Here is a 26,978-nt window from a genome sequence, read left to right as displayed (position 1 = left end):
CTCCTGAGGACACGTCGGGTAAATCTTCAAAGGGACGAGTGAACTTTATAACGTCATTCGCATCATCCTGGCTACGTTGTTTCACTAACGTTATCTTAACAATAAAATGAAAACATAATGTAAGGAACTGGCTATTTACATTTTATATTAGCAACTTAACAGACAGCAGAAATGTTGAGGCGTCGTGTAGCTACATATTTATATGACCGTCGTCTTCACTGTATATTTATAACAAAACGGAGCCTATAACATTACTGCCTCCTTTCATTCTCAGTGAAAAATACAAAACACACCCTGTCTCTTTTGCTGAATATCAGTTTTAATAATCAATAATGGGCATTATAAAAGTATAACGTACAATAATTTATACAATATAGAAAATAAAGGCAAGCAATCAGTCAGATGTGCAGAATCACTGCACGCGGTTACATTAATTAATACATTAACTTTTCTTTGCGCTCAGCCGAAACGCGTTACCTGAGAACAAGTAATAGATTCAAAAGACCAAAGCTGGCGAATATGTCGCTAGATAATGACAACGAGATGAATTAAATATCCCGTTTAACAAATATAGTGAGCCGAGTCGGCGCCAGTGGTGTAGTGCGTTGACATATGTGCTCCGGTGCTCACGGCGACCCGAGTTCGATTCCGCCTCGCGGTCCTATGCCAATCCTTCCCCTCTTTCTGCTCCCCATGCTTACCTGTCAGTTCTCTTTACTTTCCTATCCAATAAAGGTGAAAACCCCGGAAAAATAATTATAAAAAATAAATAATAATAATAAAATAAAAAATATAGTGAGATGAGATCCAGCGGTAGATCCTTGATGAACCATTTGACGTGCGCTGCTCTCACCTGGGGTTCTGTGCTCAAAACACACACTAGCCGCATTTCTACTATCGGGCCAGTGCGAGCCAGGGTTTTAATCGGGCCAGGCCGGACCAATAGCCCGGGAGGTTGAGAAATGAGGCCGAAATCATGTCGCGTTTCCACTGTCGGGCTAGTTGCTCGCAGCGCGTCACGCAAACACCGCTCCAGAACGTCCCCCGAATCAAACGTCACACAACCCGCCCACTTCAGCGGGAACAAAAAACTCAAATTATAACCACAAACACAACCTGGCATCACTACGAGAGCTGGAAGATGGAGAACACCGAAGCGATTGTGGTCTGTTGGTGTAAGGCCAGACAGCGATCCCTGGATAAGGACATTCGAGTTCTGCGCCATTTACTTCGAACACAGATTTTTCTTAGTGAGTTGATCAAGCTCGATAGCAAAACAAATGTAAGGGAAGAAAGCATCTTGTCTCCTCTTTACCTGACAGGAAAACTCCGCCTTTGTACGTAACCCCGCCCCGAAGCCCCAGTTGGCCCTCCTTGGCCCAAGGTATTCGGCGGGCCGAAAAAGGCCGGACGCTGGCCCCAAGGAAGCCCCGCTTTGGCCCGATTACGCCCCGGAAGTGATAGTGGAAACGCGACTGGCCTTGGCTCGCCCTGGCTCGCTCGCTTTAGGCGCGATAGATGAAACGCGGCTACTGACTGCCTGGAGCTCAGACACGCACCTTCCATACATGACAACGTATGTGTGGTCACGTGATGTGCGTTTTCAGCAGTGTAGTGTTGATGGAGATCTGTTCAGAAACGCTAGGTGAAACGCCAGTGTGGACGTGGACCGTTTTTTTTTCTAACACGCCGTTTTAAAACTAAAACGTTTTAGTGTAAACGGCGCCTTAATTTTTTCGTTTTTTGACGGACTTGGATCATCGACTGACTTTTTTGTCTACTTAAAAGTGCAGTTCACGTAAAAGTGAACATTTACTCACTATATTCTGATCCTTTTTCTGATCCGGATTACTTTTCTGAAGTTTCTTTCTTCAGTTGAACACAAATGAAGATATTTGGAAGCAAGCTGAAAACATTTAACCACTGACATCCATAGAAGGAACAAACAAACTACAGTAGTACCAGGTTACAGGTTTCCAGAAATCTTTTAGGTGAACTGTCCCTTTCTTTTTTTGTAAAATGTCATTTAATGCATGCCTGTCTGCAAATTAAAGTTGACCTTCTCCAACTTCGACAATATAAAAAGGTATGCACATAGATACGAATGTCTATAATCAAAATCTGAGGCCTATACATTCAGACAATCCCGCTTCTGTTGCTTAATAACAACACAGAATATCTTTGTCTCTCTGGAGAGAAGAGGAGGTAAATAAACAAAACGCATGCCCTGAGGGACACAATAGTGCCTAAAGTGAGCCATTCTGGACCATGCGGGTATGGAGAGGCATGGGAATGGCAGCGTTCCACATCGATAAACATGGCTTTGTGGAGTTACAATCTATTCAGTATCTGTGAGGTTTGCTTTGGCGAAAGCACATGTAGCCCACCGTCTCCTTCAGCTCCCCTCCCCCATTCCCTCACTCTGTTTCTCGCTCCGTTTCAATTCAAACTTGCTTTGTTGACATACAGTCTGAATTATCAGCCCTCCTGTATATTATACATGTATAACAGTGGTTTGTTCAGGAGACAATCCAAAACAAATATTGCTTAAGGGGGCTAATAATATTGACCTCAAAATGGCTTTAAATAAATATAAACTGCTTTTATTCTAGCCGAAATAAAACAAGTAAGACTTTCTCCAGAAAAAAAAGGTCCCACTTTATATTAAGTGTCCTTAACTCTGTACTTCCATCAAAAAATAAATACAATGTACTTACTGTGTTCATAATGTATTTGAGAACACTTGTTGTGGTCTTAAGTTGGGATAGGGGTAGGGTTATGGACAGGTTTGGTGGTATGGGTAGGTTTAAGGGTGGGTTAAGGTGGAAGGGATGGTCAACAGTGTATTTACAAATGTAGTTACAGAATTAATTACAGATGTAATTACATACAGGTGTTTAATCAAGCGCAAGTACACAGTAAATACATATATTTACACAATAAGTACATAAGTAATGAATTATTAATTTCAGTGTAAGTACAAATTGGTTAAGGACACTTAATATAAAGTGGGACCGAAAAAAATATTATAGGAAATACTGTGAAAAGTTCCTTGCTCTGTTAAACATAATTTGGGATATAATTAACAACGAAGAAAAAAAAATTCACAGGAGGGTGAACAATTATACCTTAAATCGAACAAATTACTGTAGACATAGTGAACAACAAAACAATACAAAAACAAAACAATAATTAACAGTATATTTACGATATAATAACCAAATAATAACAACAACAGTATTTTTAACAATAATAATAATAATAACAATAATAATAATACATTTTATTTATAACGTGCTTTTCTAAGACGCAAAGCGCTAAAACAATCAACATTTTACAATTCCTTTACAGCAATTTAGAATTGTGTGTTCATTTTCTTTTCAGCTTAGTCCCTTTATTAATCAGGGGTCGCCACAGCGGAATGAACCGCCAACTCATCCAGCATGTTTTACAAAGTGCATGCCCTTCCATCTGCAACCCAACACTAAGAAACAACCATACACAGTCTTCCACACACTCACATACACTACGGCCAATTTAGCTTATTCAATTCACCTGTACCGGATGACTTTGGACTGTAGGGGAACCCACACTAACACGGGGAGAACATGCAAACTCCACACAGAAATGCCAACTGACCCAGCCGGGGCTTGAACCAGCGACCTTCTTGCTGTGAGGCGATTGTGCTACCCACTGTGCCACCGCGTCGCCCGTGTGTAGTTGAAGTCAGAATTATTATTCCTCCTGTGAATTTTTATCCTTTTCAAATGTTTCCCAAATGACACTTAACAGAGCAAAGAATTTTTCACAGTATTTCCCATAATATTTTTTCTTCCGGAGAAAGCATCATTTGTTTTATTTCGGCTAGAATAAAAGCAGTTTTAAATTTTTGAAAACCATTTTAAAGTCAATATTATTAGCCCCCTTAAGCAAAATTTGTGTTCGATTGTCTACAGAACAAACCACTGTTAATATACAATATACAGGGAGGGCCATTTATATGGATACACTTTAATAAAATGGGAATGGTTGGTGATATTAATGTCCTGTTTGTGCCACATTAGTATATGTGAGCGGTCTCATAAAAGAATAAAGTTACGTTAAAACCAAGCACACCATTGTTTTTCTTGTGAAATTCCCAATAAGTTTGATGTGTCACATGACCCTCATCCTATTAAAGTTGGATCCAAGATGGCCAACTTCAAAATGGCCACCATGGTCACCACCCATCTTGAAAAGTTTGCCCCCTCACATATACTAATGTGACACAAACAGGACGTTAATATCACCAACCATTCCCATTTTATTAAGGTGTATCCATATAAATGGCCCACCCTGTAGAATGACTTGCCTAATTACCCTAACTTTACCTTAATTAACCCACTCAAGCCTTTAAATGTCACTTTAAGCTGAATACTAGTCTCTAGAAAAATAACTAGTTAAATACTATGACCTGTCATCATGACAAATATAAAATAAATCAGTTATTAGATTTGAGTTATTAAAACTATTATACTTACAGAATGTGTAGTGAAAATCTTCTCTCCGTTAATCAGAAATTTGGGGGTTAAATATACAATAATTCAGGAGGGCTGATCATTCTGACGTCATCTGTATGTTAAAAGGTAATGTTACTATGGTGGATTTTTTATTTGTTTGTTTTTTGTATGCTATTTAAAAGGTAAATGTAAAATTTGTTAAATATTTACTATTAAAATTGTTAAAAGTGTTTATTTTAAAATTAAATTCTCTCTCTTTGTTTTTCTCTCTCTCTCTCTTCCTCTCGCCCTCAACAAGTTCAACCCAGTCTGCAGGGAGATGGGTCGTCAGCACCACTGGTGTGTTACTATCCCCATGGCAACCCCCCACCCCCCCTTACCCAACACACAACTCTGCTTCACCTACACACTGAATTAACACACTAACACACACACACACCCACACACACACACACACACACACACACAGTGGTCAGCTCGCAGGCAGTGTTGGGTTCTTGGCTCTCGCTGGCTTGTTTTTTTCCGGACACAGCGAGCGGTGAGAGCAGCCCCTGATCCTATTTCAGAGCGTGTGTGTGTTTGTCTCAATCGCATGTCGTCCCCTTATTCCCTACGAGCCAGAGGCCCTAGATCACATCTGCGGCCCATCAATATATGCTGACAATCTCTGGCAAAAATGATGTTATCAGTCACAGCTTGAACTCACGTTGCTGTATGTTAGTAAGGAAAGTCTATTTTATGTCTTTATGTGACCCTGGACCACTGGTTTTTTATTTTAATTTGATCTGAATAAATAAGATTTCCACTGATGTGTGGTTTGTTAGTATAAGACAATATTTGACCGAGATACAATCATTTGAAAATTCACATTCAAAATAAAAGCTCATATTTACAAAATATATTTGTGCATAGTGTTTATAAATATATGCATGACTATATTGTGTGTGTGTGTGTGTGTATGTATTTGTATGTATGTATGTATATGTATATGTATATATATATATATATATATATATATATATATATATATATATATATGTATATGTATATATATATATATATATATATATATATATATATATATATATATGATATTATATTTCTTTTATTTATACTATATACATACTATCGGTTAAAAGTTTGGCCTCGTTTTATATCATTTTTTTCTTTAAGAAAATTATGTTCTGTTCATCAAGGCGGCATTTATTAAATGTTAAAAAAAGTTCAGAATCGTAGAATTGTGGTTTAAGATCGTCTAGGGAGTCGAATCGAGATCGCAATCTTTTTTCGATTAATTGTGCAGCTCTAGTGTGTGTGTGTGTGTGTGTGTGTGTGTGTGTGCGCTGCAAATGGCGTTTGTGTGTGACTCTTCACTTTCAGAAAGGCTTGAATAGACTCCACCCCAAATACACCAAATAAACTTGCTTGGTATTTTTGACTAATGAGCTTCTTTCAGCTTCAGCCATGTCTGTCTCTATCACTGACTGCTGTTTATCTGACGTAACGCAGGAGAAGCAGACACGCATGTAGGAACGGTGGGCGGGGAGAAGCAGCTCATTTGCATTTAAAGCCACAGGCTACCAAAACAGCTAAACTGTATTCAGACACCAACACGGGCAGATTCTGGAGGCTATAATAAATGATCTGATGGGTCTTTTGAGCTGAAACTTTACAGACACATTCTACCAGAGGCATCTTACATCTTGTAACAGGGGTACAACAGAAACCCTTTAACTGTAAAAACTAATAAGCTAATTTAACTTGTTTTTTGTATTCTCCCAATACAAAACGATTGGAACGCAGCATTTTTACAGTGTATTTTTGACCATTTCCAGATCATTTTCCTAAACAAAACAGTGATCATATTGATAACCGTGATAATTCTGCGCTCACTATCATTTTACACCATTAAAAAGTTCTGTTTGGAGTTTTGGATGCACCATCTTTTTATCAAACACACCAAGACATCACGACTTGATGTCCATCTGACCTGCTCTGTAAGATACGCCGGCGTCATTATCATAAGTTCAAAGGCAGCGCTGAGCATTGGTCTATTCAAATGCAGAGCAGCACAGATTGGATGTCACCGGCACCTAAGGTGTTAAGGCTCAGTTAAAAATGGAAGAGTGAGGGGGGAAAAAATGGCGGCACAACACACACACTCTGCTGTCCAAGCTAAAATGGCTGACATCATCACAGTCTCCTCAACAGAGCCGCGAAAACACACAGCACACGAACCCGCAACCCTTGTCCTGATTTCAAGGGAACGCTTCCAGGTTTTGTTAGGGGACATAGAGCTGCAATAATCCCACCTGGAAGCTAGGAAGAACATTGAAAAAAAATGATTCATTGGATTTACTTAATTTTTTAGGATAAGTGGATGCAAACTATTTATATGGGATGAATTATATGGGAATTTACACAAACAAATTAAGTTGAACATCATAAATTTTAAACCAAATAAATAATTTGCAAGCACTTATCTTGAAAAAATGGAGTAAATCCAATTAACATTTTTTATTTAGTGAAGGAAAGCGAAGTAAAACATCTTTAACTTGGTCAAATAACAAAATTTGTAAAGTGATCAGTGATGATTTATGATTTAAAGACTTCATACAGTCATAGAAAAACTATCATTCATTCATTCATTGTCTTTTTAGCTTAGTCCCTTTATTATTCAGGGGTTGCCACAGCGGAATGAACCGCCAACTTATCCAGCATATGGCTTACACAGCGGATGCCCTTCCAGCTGCAACCCAGTACTGGGAAACACCCATACACACTCATTTACACACACACACACACACACACTACAGACAATTTTGTTCATCCAATTCCCCTATAGCGCATGTGTTTGGACTGTGGGGGGAAACTGGAGCACCCGGAGGAAACCCACACCAACATGCAGAGGACATGCAAACTCCACACAGAAATGCCAACTGACCAAGCCAGGACTCAAACCAGCGATCTTCTTGCTGTGAGGCGACAGTGCTAACCACTGTGCCACTGCGCCATCTCTATAAAAACTATAATAATAATAATAATAATAATAATAATAATAATAATAATAATAATAATAATAATAATAACATAAATACATTTTATTTTATGAAGCGCCTTTGAAAGCAGCTTCTGAAAGCACTGACCACTACAATTAGAGATGCTCCAATCAATCAGCTGGAGATCGGTCTCGGCCGATAATCACATTTATTGACTCGGTACTCGTTGATCTGGCTGATCTCATGAACCGATCAGTCGCAAGTGTTTGTGTTAGTAGGTGATGAGCTAAACATTTGAATGACCTTGCATGTATTTAGGTCTTTTTACATACAAGAACAGAAAGAACGTCTGTGTTTTTGACAATATCGCAAGTTCACTGAAACCTGGCTGGAAATACTACATAAATAAAATATTTTTAACATGATTATTTAATAATATAACCTCCTGTAATATACTCATTGCAATAAACAGCAATTTATAGGCCTGTTTCCTTTTAGTAAAGAAGTAATGGATTTATAACTTGCGTTTTAAATATGACTCCAAACATTTTCTTGATTGAGACGTGTTGAATTCTTCTTCCATCATTTAGCGTGTTTCCAGATTGCATTGTTTGTCATTTTTCTGACTAATTTTTTTATATATTTTATTTATTTTCTGTAAAGCTGCTTCTGGACATGACATGTTCACACCTAAATAGTTATAAGAGACGTGCTTAAGGTAAGGAGAGATCTCCACTTAAGTATCATACTTCGAGAGCTAATGTACTTAATGCATTATAAAGCTTGAAGCATCAGAATCGGTACTCTGTATTGGCTGATCACCATAACAAGGAATTGGTACTTGATATCAGCTACAAAAATCTTGATCGGAGCATCCCTAACTACAATACAATAAAATCATTTAAAATCAACAAGTGATAGCAAGTTTTTAAAAAATTACATCTTTAAATTAACTTTAAAGTATCATAATTAGTCTGGACTTAGTCTGGAAGAGTACAGAAGCAGAGGAAGGAAAAGCCCCGTCAGCCATTGATTGGAGCAATTCTAGCTATGGGGACCAACAGTCCTAATATGCACCACTTTTTTATTTATTTTATTTTTTATTTAATTTATTTTTTATTTAATTTATATATAATTAAATTAATTTATTTATTTGACATATAATTTAGTTAATTTTATTTTAAAATACAATTTAATTTATTTTATTCATTCATTTTCTTTTCGGCTTAGTCCCTTTATTAATCTGGGGGTCGCCACAGCGGAATGAACTGCCAACTTATCCAGCATATGTTTTTTTTTATGCAGCGGATGCCCTACCAGCTACAACCCACCTCTCGGAAACATCCATACACACTCATTCACACTCATACACTACGGACAATTTAGCCTACCCAATTCACCTGTACCGCATGTCTTTGGACTGTGGGGGAAACCGGAGCACCCAGAGGAAACCCACGCGAACGCAGGGAGAACATGCAAACTCCACACAGAAACGCCAACTGACCTAGCCGAGGCTCTAACCAGCGACCTTGTTGCTGTGAAGTGACAGTACTAACTACTGCGCCACTGCGTCGCCCCTGCCGTACACCATGCCCACCAAAAGAGTACCATTGGTACCATTTTGGCAGTGGAAACACAAGCCTGATAAAGGTGAACCGTACTGAACCATACCGTACCATACCACTTAGTGGAAACGGGCCATAAGGGTGCTTTCACACTTGGGTCGATTGTCTGGTTCTAACCCAAGTTCGATTGTCCTCCCTTGTCACCTTCTCAGCTAGTTTGTTCACACCGTCTTTCCTCCTCCTGAAAGTCAAGGCGCCAAAATGGAAAGACGTACACACATCACAGTCATTCTGCTTTTACTGAATCCTTTAGTTTTGGTAATCTAGAGAGAACCACTTGTGTCTATCTGCTGCAAAAATATTAAAAGAACTTAAAAAGATGTGGTGGAGACAAGCAGACATTAGCACTGTATTTGCCCTGGGTCAGTCCCACTTCTTCAAACAAGGGTTTGTTGTGCAGTTGGCAGTTCATTTGCGTTATTTGGTACGAGTGCATTCATATCAGAAGTGAACCGGACCAGAGTTTGTGCGAACTGTACCCCAGACCACCTCTTTTAGGCAGACTCGGGTACGGTTCTCAGGTGCGCACCTGAATTCCGAAGACATCGTTCACACTAGCTAAACGTACTGAATTCTGATGTCAAAAAAACCCATGTGCTCATCATGAACTCTTTTCTGCAATAAATGGAAGAGCACATTACGTTTCATCTACATGTTCTAAGACACAAGTAAACTATTATATACGAAACAAGGCATTCCCCTAACTCAGCAACTTACACTTTTCTTTTGAAATTTGGCACCAGTTGTTCAGGAAGTGGTGATTTTGTTCTCTTGGACTTGTTGAATGGAAACGCTGCTTTATTTGCAAATGTTTTGTGCGATATTCAAGCTCTGCGCATACATTTAATAGTATCTTTGGATGGAAACAGGGCTATTGTTTCACTCCCATTCATGATTTCTCTCTGTGCATTAAGGGATGTAGTGGCAGCCATCTGCTTGTTAAGTGTGACGTCACGCGAAGCGGCTTCTGGGTCCGAGCGCTCTATCAAACTATTTGCGGAGAATCAAAAAATGGTAATAATAAATGTTTACAAAGTGCTGTAATACTTTCGAAAACCACAATCGCAATATATCCGATGGACAGAAAGTGATTATTTTTTATAAAATTGTTAATATATTGGTGTCTGTGATGCTCCGGAGACTATTGTGTACACCATGATTTTAAATACAATTCACTTTAACGTGTGATATGACTAAAAGGTGGTCATAAACGAATATTTTCAGAATTCAACTGAGGAGCGGCTTGGGCCCGGAAACAGTATTCCATACATCACCGATACGTCACGACATAACAAGCTGATTTGATGCGCACTTCCGAATCTCGCCAGAAGTAGTAGGCTATTCAGGTACTTCTCACCTACTGTTTTTCAAATACTATGTATTAGGACATACTACTTGTCTCGCATACTGTTGCATGGAAGTATGCGATTATAAGTCCAGCCATGGATAGGTGGAGCAAAGCCACACCACAAGCCACAACTTAATCTTCCATAGTTAAATTAATTTAATAAAAGTCACAGTCAACATTTTCACGCTAAATTTTCACGCAACATTTTCACGCTAACGTTTTTATGTGGGAATGTAAGTGATTTGCTGATATACGGCCCCTTTAAATACGAGATCAATGAGCGAAATTCGACGCTCTCGCTGGTGGAGCTGTGAACGCACAATTAAGGCTGATTTATACTTCTGCGTCAAGTGCGCGTATGGTCTGGCGCAGCCTTCACGTGGTCGCATAGCCCTCGCCGTTGCACATCTCTCAAAAAAAAATGTAACAACACATCGCAACGACGCATAGCGCAAGCTCTATGGCTGGTCGGTTTGGTAGCACTGACAAATCTGGGCAGGACAGAGAGCTCCACAAACCCGTTGGAGCGAGTGTTTACAAGTGTCGAGTCCTGTGAAGGAACTCCAGATGGAAAGTTTTGATTTGTGTTTACCTTATGATTATAGTTGTTGCACGTCCGCCGGTCCCCACCTCAGAATGAGCAAGTTTGAGCCACTTTTACAATAAAGTAGTGTTCAGAAAGAAAAACACCAGCGAAGAAACTCGACGCAGAGGAACAAACACATCACTGCCAGCTAGCATTTCAGAAGTGTTATTGCAGAGCAACACAAACAGCACGCAGAAGTAGAAATACACGGCAATGCGCAAGGCAGGCACCGTGGATCACGCCGATCACTCAACGCAGACGTATAAACCAGGCTTTAGGCTGCATCCGAAATCACCAAATACTCGACTAGGAGCTACATTTGAATTTGAGTATACTACAAGACTGTTAGTAAAGTACGTTCCATTTAGAATGAATGAGAGTAGGGCTGCACGATACTGGAAAAATCTGACATTGCGATATTTACATTCATATTGCGATATACCATATTCACCATATGGCATGAATTCTCTATTTGACTTTTTCTAGGGAGTCTAACAAGTATTTAGGTACAGAAATTGGGTAATTACAATGCAAATTACTTGGGGTTGCCTTGTTTCTAGTCCACATATATTAAAAAAAAAATTATATATATATATATTTATTTATTTATTTTCACTTTCAGAAATAAGAAGTCAAAATTAAGTGAGATTTTCCTTCAAACAAGATAAATAATCTGCCAAAGGGGTCAGCAAAATAATCTTGTTTTAGTTTGAAAATACAGATATTTGGACAATACAAACGATTTCTAAGAAACACATTTTTTGTAAATGTAAATAAAAACTATATCATCTTCATTATATAAATAATTAAATGCAATTAATCTTTGTTACACCTCCAAAAGTCATAATTTCTTGTGTCCAAATGTTTCAAACTCTCTTGAAATGCTCCGTCACAGGCCTTAAAAACACATGCACATGATAAACCTTCACTTTATTATGGTTAATCTTAGCAGTGACTCTAAAAATCCTGTGTTACAGATGGCTAAAATGCGACTGTTCATTTTAGAACAATAGTTTACCATGCTACTGTTGGGTCTGAAAATTGCTATATAATATTGCTAATATTCGGTCTGAAATTGCAAACAACATTAGCACTATTTAACTGACTGAGAATGTTGCCCTGATAGTCATTTGTTGCTAATATGACTTCTGTATTTTCAATTAGCAATTGATACTTTTCTGAAATTACATTAACAAGGTGAAAGTCCAAATGTGCAAATATAAAACCAAAATTTACCACAATCATTTACCTCAGCTTATGCCAAGCAATCAAAACAGATATTGTGGTTAACAAAACCACTGACAGAATTACATTCTGAGACATTAAGGGGAAAATAAAAAGTTTTGCTCATGAGTCGGTCTCAAAATTAACACATATTGCGCAATATGCAATATTTAGTACATATTTAAGTCAGTCATTGGAAAACAAATGTCATCAATAACACACTCTGAGTTCTGAGCAGATTGGAGTTATTAAAAATAAGCTGGTCACAGACTAGAATGGCAGGTTGTAAATATGCAAATAAATAGTGGAATAATTAAACAGTCAAATTAATCTACATCATAAACTCAACTTCACTGTACAGCAGATGTATTGAGCTGAAGATCCCAGCACTAGTCATTCACACACGTGTGCCAACTTCAATTTATGAATACTAATATTATGAAATATGATCACATTTTATACACCATAACCTCAAACTACATCTCCGCCCCTTCTTCCTGTCGCCATTAAAACACACACACACACACACACACATCACACACACACACACACACACACACACACACACACACGCACACACACACACACACTTTCCACGCATCAGTGCAGTATAAGCTCCTGTAATGATAGATAGTGACGTCGTTGAGTAACAATAAAAGTCGAGCACAAACTCACCCGCGTGCACGAGCCAGATACCGTCAGAAACGCGCCATACACACATTAATGCTGGAGGATAGAAAGATGAGTGTAACACAAAGGCCCTTCACTCTTGTTTATGTCCAGTCGAGTGTGTGTGTGTGTGTGAGAGAGAGTGTGTGTTAAACGGGGAAAGAAACTCACGCCGTACGTCACCAGCAGCTGCGTCATGTGACTGTATGCGTCACTGGCATCCGAAGCCCTGATGATCCGCTCATGAGGAAACTGATAATGAGTAATTAATTAATACACAAACACGCAGAGATACATCACTGTTGTTGTTGTTACTGGACGTTATCTGTGTGCCCTGAGCAAACGGAAACAGCCGAATTAATAAAAAAGTTTCACGCTGGTTGAAGTTGCAGTGGTGCTACAGGGTAAGCAGGCTCATGTAGTTTGTATGTAATTTGCTGCAAGGTCAAATGAGGTATTATGAGGTATAATATTGGGTGTGTGAACTATTATTGTGCACTTTTGAAAACTATTGCTGACCAAAGATGATCTTTTTTTAAGTGCATCATCTTAATAATGAAGAAAGTTTGTGTTTAAATGAACATTAATTCTGTCAAACGATTCATCGCCGTTTGTATTTGCATAATGTGTGAGTACTACTACTCACTGTGCATAAATAGTCTATATATATAAAAATAAAATAGATATATAAATACAAAACCATAGTATTTACATATATACAGTTGAAGTCAGAATTATTAGCCCCCTGTGTATATTTTTCACAAATTTCAACACATTTCTAAACATAATAGTTTTAACAACTCATTTCTAATAACTGATTTCTTTTATCTTTGCCATGATGACAGTAAATAATATTTGACTAGATATTTTTCAAGATAGTATTCAGCTTAAGTGACATTTAAAGGTGCAGTTTGTAAGTTTGACACCCAGTGGTTGAACTAGGAATTGCACTCCTGGATCAAAACAAACGCAAGCGCAGGTTGCCAGATTGAGGACAGGAGCGAGTGATTTAAACCGTGTTTCTAAATAAAAGCAACGGCACCTGATAGAAGGAATGTTTTCATTATTAAAAGGAGTTTTTGTTCTAACCAACACCTTGAATTGATATATTAGAAACGGCTTCAATTTCTCACAGGTGAACAACAGAAAACTGACAATGATGACCTCAGGTGCACCTCATGTGCTTTATTCAGTGTTAAATGCTAACAATGTGAGTTTGAATGCCATTTTACATGACATTTATTGCCATATACTGAAAGCAGCAGCAGATAGTTCACCTCAGATCTGGAAAATAAAATAAACCCTACTGAAAAAAACAGCTTAAACCAGCCAAGGCTGGTAAGCTGGTCAGGCTGGGAGATGACCAGCTTAAACCAGCTTGACCAGCCTTGCCAGGTTGGGAGCCCAGCCAAAGCTAGCTATGTCCAGCTTAAATCAGGCTGGTTTTAGCTGGATTTAGCTGGTCATTTTCCAGACTGACCAGCTAAGACCAGGCTGGAAATGGCTGGAAACCAGCCTAAAAATAGCTAAAACACCTCTAAAACCAGGCTGGTCAACCAGCTAAAACCAACCAACCAGCCTAGGCTGGTTTAATCTGGATTTTTCAGTAGGGAACCGTTTGAAATTGAACTTCAGAACTAAATGCATATCAGTGTGTCAGCATGTACATTTAATTTAACTTATCCAGCACATTTTAAGCAGCGGATGCAATCCAGCTGCAACACATCACTGGGAAACACCCACACACTCTCATTCACACACATACACTATGGACAGTTTAGCTTACCCAATTCACCTGTACCGCATGTCTTTGAACTGTGGGGGAAACCGGAGCACCCGGAGGAAACCCACACCAACATGAGGAGAACATGCAAACTCCACACAGAAATGGCAACTGACCCAGCCGGGACTTGAACCTGCGACCTTCGTGCTACCCACTGCGCCACTCTGGATGTGATTAACCGTGATTAATTTTTTGGCAGCATTAGTATGAACCCACTTACTGAGCGTGTTGTCTAAATATTGACCTTTTTACTGTTATTGTGCTATAAAGCAAAATAAAATATTGAAAAAACTGTAAAGAAAATACTTTTTTCATAAGAAATAATTGAGTAAAACTATTTCAAAATAGAGTAAAAAAGTAAAAAAAAACACAAATGTGATTAAAATAAATAGCTTAATGTGTAAATAAATAAAACAATGCTAATATAATGAGCAGAAAAGTATTAATAGAAACTAAATATTGTTATGCTTTAGATCGCTTTGTAATTATAACACTAAAATTGAGTCGAATACATGCTTTTATTGTTTGAATTTGGTATAATTTGTATATGATTTGCTACAAAGTCAGAATATTTACGCTTCACTAATATGTAAGCTGCACAAATGGAGTATAAACTTAAGTGAAGGGCTTTTAAACATATTGATGACCTCTGACCCCTAAACATGATGCTTTTTGAATGCACAATCATAAAATAAAGGCATCAGGATGATCATGTTTGCAGGTCGATTGCATCTACTGTCACCATGACACATTTTCACTTATTTAGTGCTTTCACTGTATAAATATTCATTCAAACTGTCAAGCAATCGCATACGGATGTATTGTTAATGTTTATTAACTGTGATATTCAAAGGTATTTAGGAAGTAGAATAAAACAGTCTGCCAAATTCTCTAATAGAGATGCTGATTATGGCTAATTATATTTCACCAACCTTGAAAACCTCAAATTAGGCCAAATAGAAACACCTTTTTTTCATTCTGTCAGACTCTCCGTGGGTCCTCTAGCACCATCTTGTGGCCGTGGGTGGAGACTAGACTAAGTAAGTAAGTAAATAAATAAATAAATAATAGTAATTTAGCGAAAAACTATTTTGGTTTGTTTATTGACTGACTGATCCAAGTAAAAAAATAAATAAAACTAAAATCCTGTTCACATTAAATCGACAGTTCACACAAAAGCGAACATTCTGTCATCATTTGCTCACCTTGTACTTGTTCCAAACATTTTTTTCTTCGCAAAAGAGTAAAACTGAAAGCTGTAACCATTAATTGACTTCCATAGCATTTGTTTTTCCTACTATGTAAGTCAATGGTTACAGGTTTTCAGCTTTCTTCAGAATATATTTTGTGTTCAACAGAAAAAAAGATACTTGTAATCAGTGCTGGGGGTAACGCATTACAAGTAACGCGAGTTATGTAATAATATAACTTTTATAAGTAACGAGTAAAACCTGCAAAAATAATAAATAAATAAATACGCAAAATAAATGAGGAAATAAATCCATAAATTCCTGCAGAAATAAAATAATAAATAAATAAATATGCAAATAATGAAATAAATGTACATAAAAATCCACAAATTCCTGCATAAATAAATATATAAATAATTAATAGTGCGGGCAGGTAAATAATTAAATAAATTACATGAATGTTAAACTGAAAGTAGACTCCCCCCGCCCCCCTTCAAACTTTTATTCATTCATTGAATGTAGTTTAACGTATTTACTTTTCCTCAGGCCAACATGCTAATGAGAGGCTGTCTGTCAATCATCAGAAGGCGGTCTTTATGCCATCATTGGTCGATCGTTGATTTTGCCTTTTTTTTGTTTGACTGGCTTCTGATGATTGACAGAACCTCTCATTAGCATGTTGAGCTGAGGAAAAGTAAATAGGCTACACAACTACGCTCAAGAATGAATAAATGTTTGAAATGAGGAAAAATCAACTTTAAGTTTAGCATTTTCTTAATCCCCTAACATTCGTGTAATTTATTTAACTATTTACCTGCCCGCACTATTATTTATTTATTTATGCAGGAATTTGTGGATTTATTTACTCGTTTATTTATACATCTGCGTATTTATTTAATGTTTTCGCAGGTTTCGGCCTCCATATAAAGTAACGCATTACTCTTTAAAAATAAGTAAAAATATTTGAGTGACTTTTTAGTTTAGTAAATTAGCTTTTAAATAATAAATTGCTGAATTAAAATTAGTCACAATGCAGTCAATGAGAGAATATGTTCATCATTTTGAATGCATCGAAGGAAAAGAGGATTATAGTCTCAATGGATAGTGATTTACTTAAGATCAATAGCACAAAGGTTGCAAACACATTGCCTTAAACTTTCAGTAATCTGTATATATGGCATGTATAGCTCGAGGGCCAGGAAATTATCAGAGAACATTATCCTAAAATATTTTATTTATGTGTTTTTATAAAGGTAAATGAAGGTTATACAGTGTGCTGTTAATTTCAGAGGCCCTCTGTTAAAGAGGAAAGAAAAAAAACAAGTTCTGAAAGAGATCAAGCCCCAGTCAGGTCAGAAAAAGTAACACAAAAGTAACACCAAAGTAACGCAACACATTGCTTACCTTAAAAAGTAACTAACGCAACTAGTTACTTTTTTGGGGAGTAACTCAATATTGCAGTGCATTACTTTGAAAAGTAACTCTGCCCAACACGGCTTGTAATGGTTTGGAACCACTTGAGGGAGAGTAAATAGTAAGTAAATTTTTATTTTTGGGTGAACTATCCTTTTAGTAATCTGTAGAACACATTTTTGATACAGATTTGCTCTTTACTAGTTCATATTAGAATTTCTAATCTTAATTTTACTTAATAATGTACAAAACAAGGACTTCAGGGGTCTGGATGCAGACATGATGCGGTGCAATCTGAGCTGCATCCAATGCTTTTTAATGCGCTCACCTAACCCCACCCCTAGCCCTATCTGTCACAGTCACGTCACTCACTCCATTGAGTGCATTGTGTCTGATGTTGCATCGCAGCTTGCATCATAAGGACTGCATCCAGATACTGTTGGACTCAAATGAGCTCAAACGGAACTCATTCAGTATTCAATATTCATTAACATATACAATAACAGGGAAGTGAGACGGATATCCCAACAAACACATACTGTACGTTGTAGCGATGTCTGCACAACGTTGTGTTTTTTCAAAGGCAACATTGCCGCTTACGTGCTCGCTACATTGTCACAACTGAGAAATGTAAGACATGTGTAAGGCTGTAGCAACCCTACTGAAAAAAACAGCTTAAACCAGTCAAGGCTGGTTGGCTGGTTTTAGCTGGTTGACCAGGGTGGTTTAAAGGGGTTTTGGCCATTTCCAGGCTGGTTTCCAGCCATTTCCAGCCTAGTCTTAGCTGGTCAGGCTGGAAAATGACCAAGTTTGATTATATGTATTTAGTTTATATATATATATATATATATATATATATATATATATATATATATATATATATATATATATATATATATATATATATATATATATAAACTAAATTCATATATTCTATATTATAATTAAACTAAAGGGTAAACAAACAAGAAAAATAAACAAGAAATCATTAAAATGTAAATATAAATTAATTAATTAATTAAAACGCAGACACTGCCCTGCTGAAAAATTCAGCTCAAACCAGCCTAGGCTGGTTGGCTGGTTTTAGCTGGTTGACCAGCCTGGTTTTAGAGGGGTTTTGGCCATTTCCAGGCTGGTTTCCAGCCATTTCCAGCCTGGTCTTAGCTGGTCAGGATGGAAAATGACCTGCTAAATCCAGCTAAAACCAGCTTGACCAGCCTGGTTTAAGCTGGACATAGTTGGTTTTGGCTGGGCTCAAAGCCTGGCTAGGTGGTCAAGCTGGTTTTAGCTGGTCATTTTCCAGTCTGACCAGCTAAGACCAGGCTGGAAATGGCTGGAAACCAGCCTGGAAATGGCCAAAACCCCTCTAAAACCAGGCTGGTCAACCAGCTTAAACCAGCCTCGGCTGTTTTTTTTCAGTAGGGTGGGCAGTGACACTGCACTAGAGAACAGCAGACCGGGGAGCGCAGCTGAAGACCAGGCATAGTTGTTGGAGAAAGCAGTCAGAGGAAGAAACAAATCCAACAGAGAATCCAGCTTCAGAGATGGACCCACAGCAGACACAAGTCAAAATAGGCAGTGAGCAAGAGAGGACAGATCGGAGCTTGACACAACAGGACTACACAGAAAATACTGACTAGCAAGTTTAATTGAAGCTTCATACATTTATTGTAAATTAATTACATATAAAATCTCCAGTGAGTTTAATTCTTTAATAATATATCATATACCAAAATTACATACAATTAAATGAATTTAGAGATCAGCAGGTTTGAGTTAACAGAAGTCAGATTTAGTCTCTGAATACTTACTTAAATTATGAGAAGAGAAAGATATATCTCTTATGTGTAAATATATCCTACAGAGGGAAGAGAAACAACATCAATAACACGAAAATAAACCATAAAAATATTGGGTATGCGTGAACATTTCATTCATTATTCATTAATTGCCCTTCTCTGAGGTTGCGTTAATTACGGTTCACCTGTAGAGGGCGTGAGGTGACAACACGCATGCGCCTAAGGTCGGTTCTGCCTTCTCGTTGGCTGAGGGTGGAGACGTCGCAATCGCTCATTGGTTGGCACAGCAAGGTCATGACTCCGGTGCGCCTGCGCAAAGTCGATCTCGTGAGCTGTGTCAATGTGGGACGAAAAGCAGCAAATCTGAACCCTTGCGTTTGAATTCTGCCTATAAAACCGACATTTTGGAATCATATCGCGTGTTTTATCGTGTCTGCAGTCTGTGTGGATCATGTCGAGCAGCTCGAAACGGAAAGAGGAGGTTCATGCGGTGAATGGAGGAGTAAAGCAGTCCACATGGAGCAAAGCCATCAGCTGTAAAGCAGTGTGGGAAGAGAAGGTCTGATTTTACACCCATTCACACTTTACCAGTCTATAAATATGATTATGTATGCATTTTACTTGTGTACTAGATGCTTCTGTCATGAAGTGTTCGAGCAGATGCTGTCATGTGTGTTTGTGAATGTGCAGTTGGGATGTTTACTGTTTAGGGTTCAGGGCTGTAGGTGTCATCGTGTATAGTAGGGATTGGGCTCTTTAAAGAGATTAATGATACTGCTGTCATGAGCTGATCCCCGTTATAGAGGTAAAGCTGGTTTTATATTCGCACATTCGTTCATAAGTCTCTGTATTGTTTAACCATGTCACTTTAAGTAGTGTAAACAACATCAACACTATCTAATTGATAGTCATTTGCTGCTAATATGATTTCCATATTTACAATTTGCAAAAAATACTTTACTGAAATTTTACTATTAAGGAGAATGTCTGAATATTCAAATATATAAAACCAGCTTAAATCCAAGCATATTTTAAAGAAATCTGAAAGCATATGACCACTGACTTCTATTTTTTTACTACAATGGAAGTTAATGGTTACATGTTTTCAGCTTTCCTCAATATCTTCTTTATTCTGTTGAACACAAAAGAAACTCAACATGGTTTCAAACCAGAGTGAGTCAATAATGACAGAATTTTCATATTGTTAAATGTGAACTATCCCTTTAAGAAGTATCGCTGTACCGACAGAAAATAATGTATAACATAGGTTTTATATTCGCACATTTGTTCATTTAACTGTCCCTATATTGTTTACCACGCTTACTTGAATATTGGATCTGAATATTGGGTCTAAATATGACTTCAAAACAGCATTAGTCCTATTTAACTGACTGTGAACAATGTTGTACTTTGAAAGACATTTGCTGCTAATATGATTTCCCTGTTTAGAATTTAATAGGACTACTTTTCTGAAATTATATGATTAAGGAGAATGTCTGAATATTCAAATATAAAACCAACTTTACCTCTATATCCCTGTTTGTTATCTTAAGCCACTAAAGTGGTGAAGATAGTTTTATATTCGCACATTCAGACTTTGCACATTTTAAATGAGGAAGTCAAACTACAGCATTGTTTAGTCAAGTAAATGGTGCTAATGTTGTTTTGAGGTCATGCTTAAATGCGATTTTTAGACAGAATTATACACGTTTTTTTTTTGTTACTTGTAAATTTATTGCAAATATGTACAAAAGTAGATTGAGGTAAAGTAATTTTTTATATTCGCACATTCGTTCATTTAACTGTCTCTCTATTGTTTACCATGCTAATTTGAATATTCGGTCAGAATTAGCATGCAAGTATGACTTGAAAACAACATTAGCACTATCTAATTGACTGTAAACAATGCTGCACTTTAATAGTCATTGGCTGCTAATATGATTTCGCTATGTAGAAATTGCAAAGAATGCTTTTCTGAAATAATTTTATTAAGGGGAATGTCTGAATATCTGAATATAAAACCAACTTTACCTCTATATTCGATAGAGGTGAAGTTGGTTTTATATTCACACATTCGTTCAGTGACAACTTGTGACACTCCCTATATTGTTTACCACGGCACTTTGAGTATTCGGTCTGAAATAACCTGCAAGTATGACTTGAAAACAACATTAACGCTGTTTATTTGGCTGTAAACAGTGCTGTACTTTGATAGTCATTGGCTGCTAATATGATTTCCCTATTTAAAGTGTGCAAATAATACTTTCATGAAATTATATTTTTAAGGGGAAAGTGCAAATATAAAACCAACTTTACCTCTATCAAAATTAGTACAAGCATCCAAATGTTCGCAGTAAACTTATCGTGCTTAACAACACAGGGACCACATCACAAGTTGTCACGCTGTGCTCATAACGTTACGTCATTATTATTATTATTGGCATAGTTTTTAATTCTGCTTTACTATTTTATCGAATGTGAAAGTCTGAATGTGTGAATATAAAACCAGTTTTACCTCACTTGTTGCTATATACGGCTCATTCCAGAACTTCCGGGTAGATTTCAAGCGTTTTCCTTATTTTCACTTAAAGTCCCAATAAAATCAAAACTAACCATATTGATTTTGTTAGCTCACATTGCTAGTTTTGAGGTGAACGATGAGTCTGTGCATGTCATTAAGAAGAAAAAAATAGTTTGCCCTTGTATGCTTTAATTGAAATCTGAAAATGCACTTCCTGTTTGTTCTTAGTTAATTCTCAGATTAGGTCTGTCTGAGGTAGTGGGTGTGGCTAACACACTTAACCACGCCTCTTTAGCTGTCAGTTTTGACAACAAACAGAAATGTTGAGGGGGAGGAGTCTGTTAGGTTGTAATAACTCTCCCCAAACCCTTTTCCCCATTTTTCTAAATTAAATGCCTAATATTATTATTATTTTTTTTAAAGATTTTTGTCCTTTTTGCCTTTATTTAGTAGATAGGATGGTATTATAGAGAGGAAGTGAAGTGGGAGAGAGACAGGAAATGTCCTCGGGCTGGGATTCGAACTCGGAATGCCCTGAAGTGCTACTGCACCATATGTCAGTGCGCTAACCACTAGGCTATTGCGCTAACTAAATGCCTATTTTACTACATCCAATCAGCTCGCAGTAGAAAAAAGAAGCCACGCCCACTGTTTGCTCATTTAATATTCGTTTTTTTCCAATATGAAATAAATAATGGTCGCAGCTTCCGGTTCAAACTGGAATATACACAGCCAAATGTATAATATGCAGTAAACCGAATCAGTTATTAATGAGAAATAAATCTTAAATATAACAGAGGACATTTGATTTTGTTACTAGTTGTAGTTAAACTTATCTTGTGTTATTTACCTTAAATGTCAACAACCATTTTGTGGCAAAAGTGTGTTTGCTGCAGTAGTCTTTAATAAAGGTGATAAGAGATTATGTCTGCTCTTTAGGATATCTTTAACCCTTTATCGAGCGCTCGCTGAATTGATATCAAATAGGAAAATTGTGCAGTGTGACTGGGGATTATTACGAGATTTCAAAAATATTATGACCTAAAATAAATGTATTGTAGTCAGTGTCAATGAAGTGACTTTGGAATAAAATCCAGTTATAAATATAGTTGAAGGCAAATTTATTAGCCCTCCTCAGAATGCAAGGAATTTTTCACAGTATTTCCTATAATGTTTTTTCTTCTGGAGAAAGTCTTATTTGTTTTATTTCGGCTAGAATAAAAGCAGTTTTTAACCATTTTAAGGTCAATATTATTAGCCCCCTTAAGCTATATTTGTTTTGGATAGTCTACAGAACAAACCATCATTATACAATGACTTGCCTAATTACCCTAACTTGACCCTAAATAACCTAGTTAAAACCTTTAAATGTCTCTTTAAGCTGTATAGAAGTGTCTTGAAATATCTAGTCAAATATTATTCACTGTCATCATGGCAAAAATAAAAGAAATCAGTTATTAGAAATGAGTTATTCAAACTATTATGTTTAGAAATGTGTTGAAACAAATCTCTTTGTTAAACAGAAATTGGGGGAAAATATACAATAATTCAGGAGACCTAATAATTCTGACTTCAACTTTATATCCAGTTATAGTATTCAAAAATACCGATTTTATGCTAAAAATCATTAGAATATTAGGTAAAGATCGTGTTTCATGAAGATGGTTGACTGTACATGTATTACAGTAAAAGGTTAAAAATATGTATGCTGACTCCTGCTGCTTCTCATACTGATAACGGTATGTTCATCTCTTGTTAACTGCAGGATGAGTTTTTAGACGTGGTCTACTGGTTCCGGCAGATCATCGCCATCATTCTGGGTGTGATCTGGGGAGTGGCTCCGCTGAAGGGCTTTCTAGGCATCGCCATGTGAGTCTCACACTCCAGTCCTGCTGAATGTGTGTGCGTGTTTGTGTCTGAGGCCTCATTTACACGAATACGTTTTAGTTTTAAAATGGCGTTTTAGAATGAAAACGATCCACGTCCACACTGGCGTTTCACCTAGCGTTTCAGAGCAGCTCTCCGTCCACACTATACCGCTGCAAACGTGCATCATGTGACCACACACACACACACTAGCATGCGCTGCAGCGTATGTGCACATCTGAGCTCCAAGCAATAAGCAGGTGATTTGAGCACAGAACCCCAGGTGAGAGCAGTGCACGTCGGACAGCTCATCAAGGAGATACCGCTGGATCTCATCTCACTATAGGTGTTAAACGTGATATTTAAATATCAGGTAACGTGTTTTTGCTGAGCGCAAAGATAAGTTAATATATTAATTTATGTAACTACGTACACTGATTCTCCACATTTGATTGCTTGCCTATATTGTATAAACTTATTGTACGTTATACTTCTATAATGGCCATTATTGATTATTAAATCTGACATTCAGCAAAACAGACAGGGTATGTTTCGTATTTTCAATGAAAATGAAAGACGCAGTTCTGTTATAGGCTCCATTTTGTTATAAATATGCCTACAGTGAAGATGACGGTCGTATAAATATGTAGCTACAAGACGCCTCAACATTTTTAGTGTCTGTTAAGTTGCTAATATTAAAATGAAAACAGACAGTTCTTATCATGTTTTCATTTTATTGTTGAGCTAGAGAAACTCAGTTATCAGGGTGATGTGAATGAGGTTATAAAGTACACTGATCCCTATGAAGATTTACCCGACGTGTCCTCAGGAGTTTGTTTTCCATATCAAACTTGCAAAGTCTGAACTTACAAGGAAAGGATGCAAGACTGAACTTTGTGCACTTAATATCGAGCCCCAATCAGGTAGACGAATATCTGCAGCCATGCCTCTGTTTTCAGATGTCTCTGTTTTTCCCCATCCACACTGACACAGAGCAGCAGCGTTTTAAAACCAAAATGGCCTCTTCAGCGTTTTCAAGAAGCTCAGTTTTACAGGCCTTGAAAACTCTAGTGTAGTGTGGACGAAAGGTGGAACCGTGGCAAAACGTATGCATTTATAATGAAAATGTATTAGTGTAGATGGACCTGTGTCTGACTGTGTGTGTGTCTAAAATGTACTCTCACTCGGAAGGGTTGTCTTGAACTGTGCCCAGGTGTGATAGTCCCCTCTCCCCCTCGACCGCGACACGAGCCAGAGCACGCTTACATCATTGATGATGTGACTGTTTAACAGAAGCACAGTGGAGATTGCTTTAGTTATAGTGTTTCGTATCATTTTAAGTGGTTTGATATACAGTCAGATCTCTTGCTGAGCAGTTCCACTTTTGACGCTCATAAATGTTCATATAGACCCCGTGCTGCAGGTATTAGGAGGTTTACTGAAGGTGTAGGGGTTTGCGTCTTTAATAAAATATGTCAGTTCGCATTCATTAAATAGTAAGAATTATTAATAAATCTATATGAAACATCCATTAAAAGTCATATCTAGTCTTCTGTTTCGAGCTCAGGCGCACTTTGTACTCACACTACAACCGAACCGCGCTCTGGCACACCTCTTCGAACCGGCCAATTGAACCGCACACGACACGGAGCACTCGCACTTATCAAACGAACCGGCAAATAGGGGTCAAACACGCCAGGGCACGGCTCGGATAGCCTAGTGTGAGTACACCCTGACTCACTGTGACTGAATGACTGACTGTGTGTGTGTGTCTAACTGAGTATGTGTGTCCGACTGTTTGTTTGTGTCTGTCTGTGCACACATACACATGCGCGTGTGTGTGTCTGGCCATCTGTGTGTGTATCTGACTCTCTGTGTGTGTGTTCTGCAGATTCTGCATCATCAACGCAGGTGTGCTCTACGTGTACTTCAGCAGTTTCCAGCAGGTGGATGAGGAGGAGTATGGAGGAACGTGGGAACTCACCAAAGAAGGCTTCATGACTTCATTCGCTCTCTTTCTGGTAGAGCTGCTTCAGTGTTTCTCTGTTAACCCCGTTATTCTGCTTCACTCAGTCATTTGTACTTGATGTACTGGAAAAGATCTTTGTGTTTCGAAAAGATTTGCACACAGCACCACCATTTCACACAACCATGTCGCTTTCAAACATTTGCACTTTAAAAACTTAATAATAATTGTGTTTTTAGGCCCCAAAGCACCACCGCTGTGCTATCGAATGGCTAACACATTAAACTAGGGCTGCAGCATAGATATCGCAATGTGTGCATCTTCAATAGTCACATCGCAGGATTTACAATGTCGAGTCGAAAATTGACCAGGAGCTACAGAATAGTATTTAGGGCGCACTCGCACTATGCTATCCGAACCGTGCCCAGGTTTGTTTGAGAAGTGTGAGTGCTCTGAATCGGGCTCATGCACGGTTCAGTTGGCTGGTCCTGGCCTGGTTGGAAGAGGTGTGCCAGAGCGCAGTTCACTTGGGCTCAGGCGTGGTAAGCTTATTGTGTGAGTGCAAAGTGCGCCTGAGCCCGAAACTGAAGACGAGACGTGACTTCTAAGGGAGTGTTACATATGGATTTACTAATCATTCTTACTGTTCAATGACCGACAGGTGCCATGTGTCGACGCACTAACCACAAGGCTATTAGCGCCGACATGTGTGCACTAGCAAAAGAAACCTTGTATTATACACAGACGTTGTGCGGCTAGTTTGAGTTGTCTGAGCGTGTGTTTGTGTGTTCAGGTGGTCTGGATAATCTTCTACACGGCGCTACACTACGACTGAGGACACACAGCAAACCCACAGAGACAGACGGACACCGAGCTCATGACCGTGCATCTGCCGCTTCTCCAGGCGTCTGTATATGGGTGAGCCTGGAGGAAGAGGTGCATCATGGGACGACAGGCGACGCGTCAGTGACCTCCTGGAGGCCGTCGAGGGGGGGTGGGATTGAGTGTTTAGCTGATGTTGTCCAGTGCACTGCCATGGCTAATGGGTCAACTACTCTTATATCCGTTCCTCCTCTCTGCTGCTTCTTGCTGGAATGGCAGGATTTAACTTAATTTTACGTTTGTTTGTTTGTTTGTTTTCACGATTAGCTTCCAACACGGATCGTCTTACTCTGTTATGAGCGGTTAAATCAGATTAGGAGCGTGTAAATTCTGTACAATTCATTTTATCGAGTCCATAATGTATTAAAGTATTTCTTACGTCTGGTCGATGTGCTCCCTCACTTCTCAGTATTTTATAGTGTATTGACGGAAATGCGAATGTCCTGTATGCTAGTCATGATTAACACGAGGCTGTAGAGAGACTGTATCTTCTGGCTGAGATGTTTTGGAGAATTAAAATAAAACCCGGGCTTTGTCCGCCCCACACTTTTCAACAAATCTTCTGCTCGCATTGTGATTTACTTATTTATTTGACCATCTATAGCTTA

At 38.1% G+C, this 26,978-nt stretch overlaps 2 protein-coding genes across 2 annotated transcripts in view; one reads left to right on the top strand and one right to left on the bottom strand.

Annotated features, from left to right (window-relative positions):
* zhx3b (zinc fingers and homeoboxes 3b) overlaps positions 1-13,094 on the bottom strand; it is a 28,323-nt gene extending 15,229 nt beyond the window's left edge. The window contains exon 1 of the mRNA XM_056449263.1: positions 12,957-13,094. The gene's annotated coding sequence lies outside the window, so the exon portion shown is untranslated. The remainder of the gene's footprint in view (positions 1-12,956) is intronic.
* Positions 13,095-19,431: 6,337 nt separating this feature from the next.
* On the top strand, positions 19,432-26,928 carry rab5if (RAB5 interacting factor). Its single transcript, XM_056449158.1, has 4 exons — positions 19,432-19,694; positions 23,422-23,525; positions 25,414-25,543; positions 26,282-26,928. Exons 1-4 carry the CDS (start codon positions 19,587-19,589, stop codon positions 26,321-26,323), a joined length of 384 nt encoding a protein of 127 aa, XP_056305133.1. The 5' UTR covers positions 19,432-19,586; the 3' UTR covers positions 26,324-26,928.
* Positions 26,929-26,978: the final 50 nt, after the last annotated feature.

Source organism: Danio aesculapii, chromosome 23 (assembly GCF_903798145.1).
Source record: "Danio aesculapii chromosome 23, fDanAes4.1, whole genome shotgun sequence".
NCBI lineage: Eukaryota > Metazoa > Chordata > Actinopteri > Cypriniformes > Danionidae > Danio > Danio aesculapii.
This window is presented reverse-complemented; position numbering and strand designations above follow the sequence as displayed.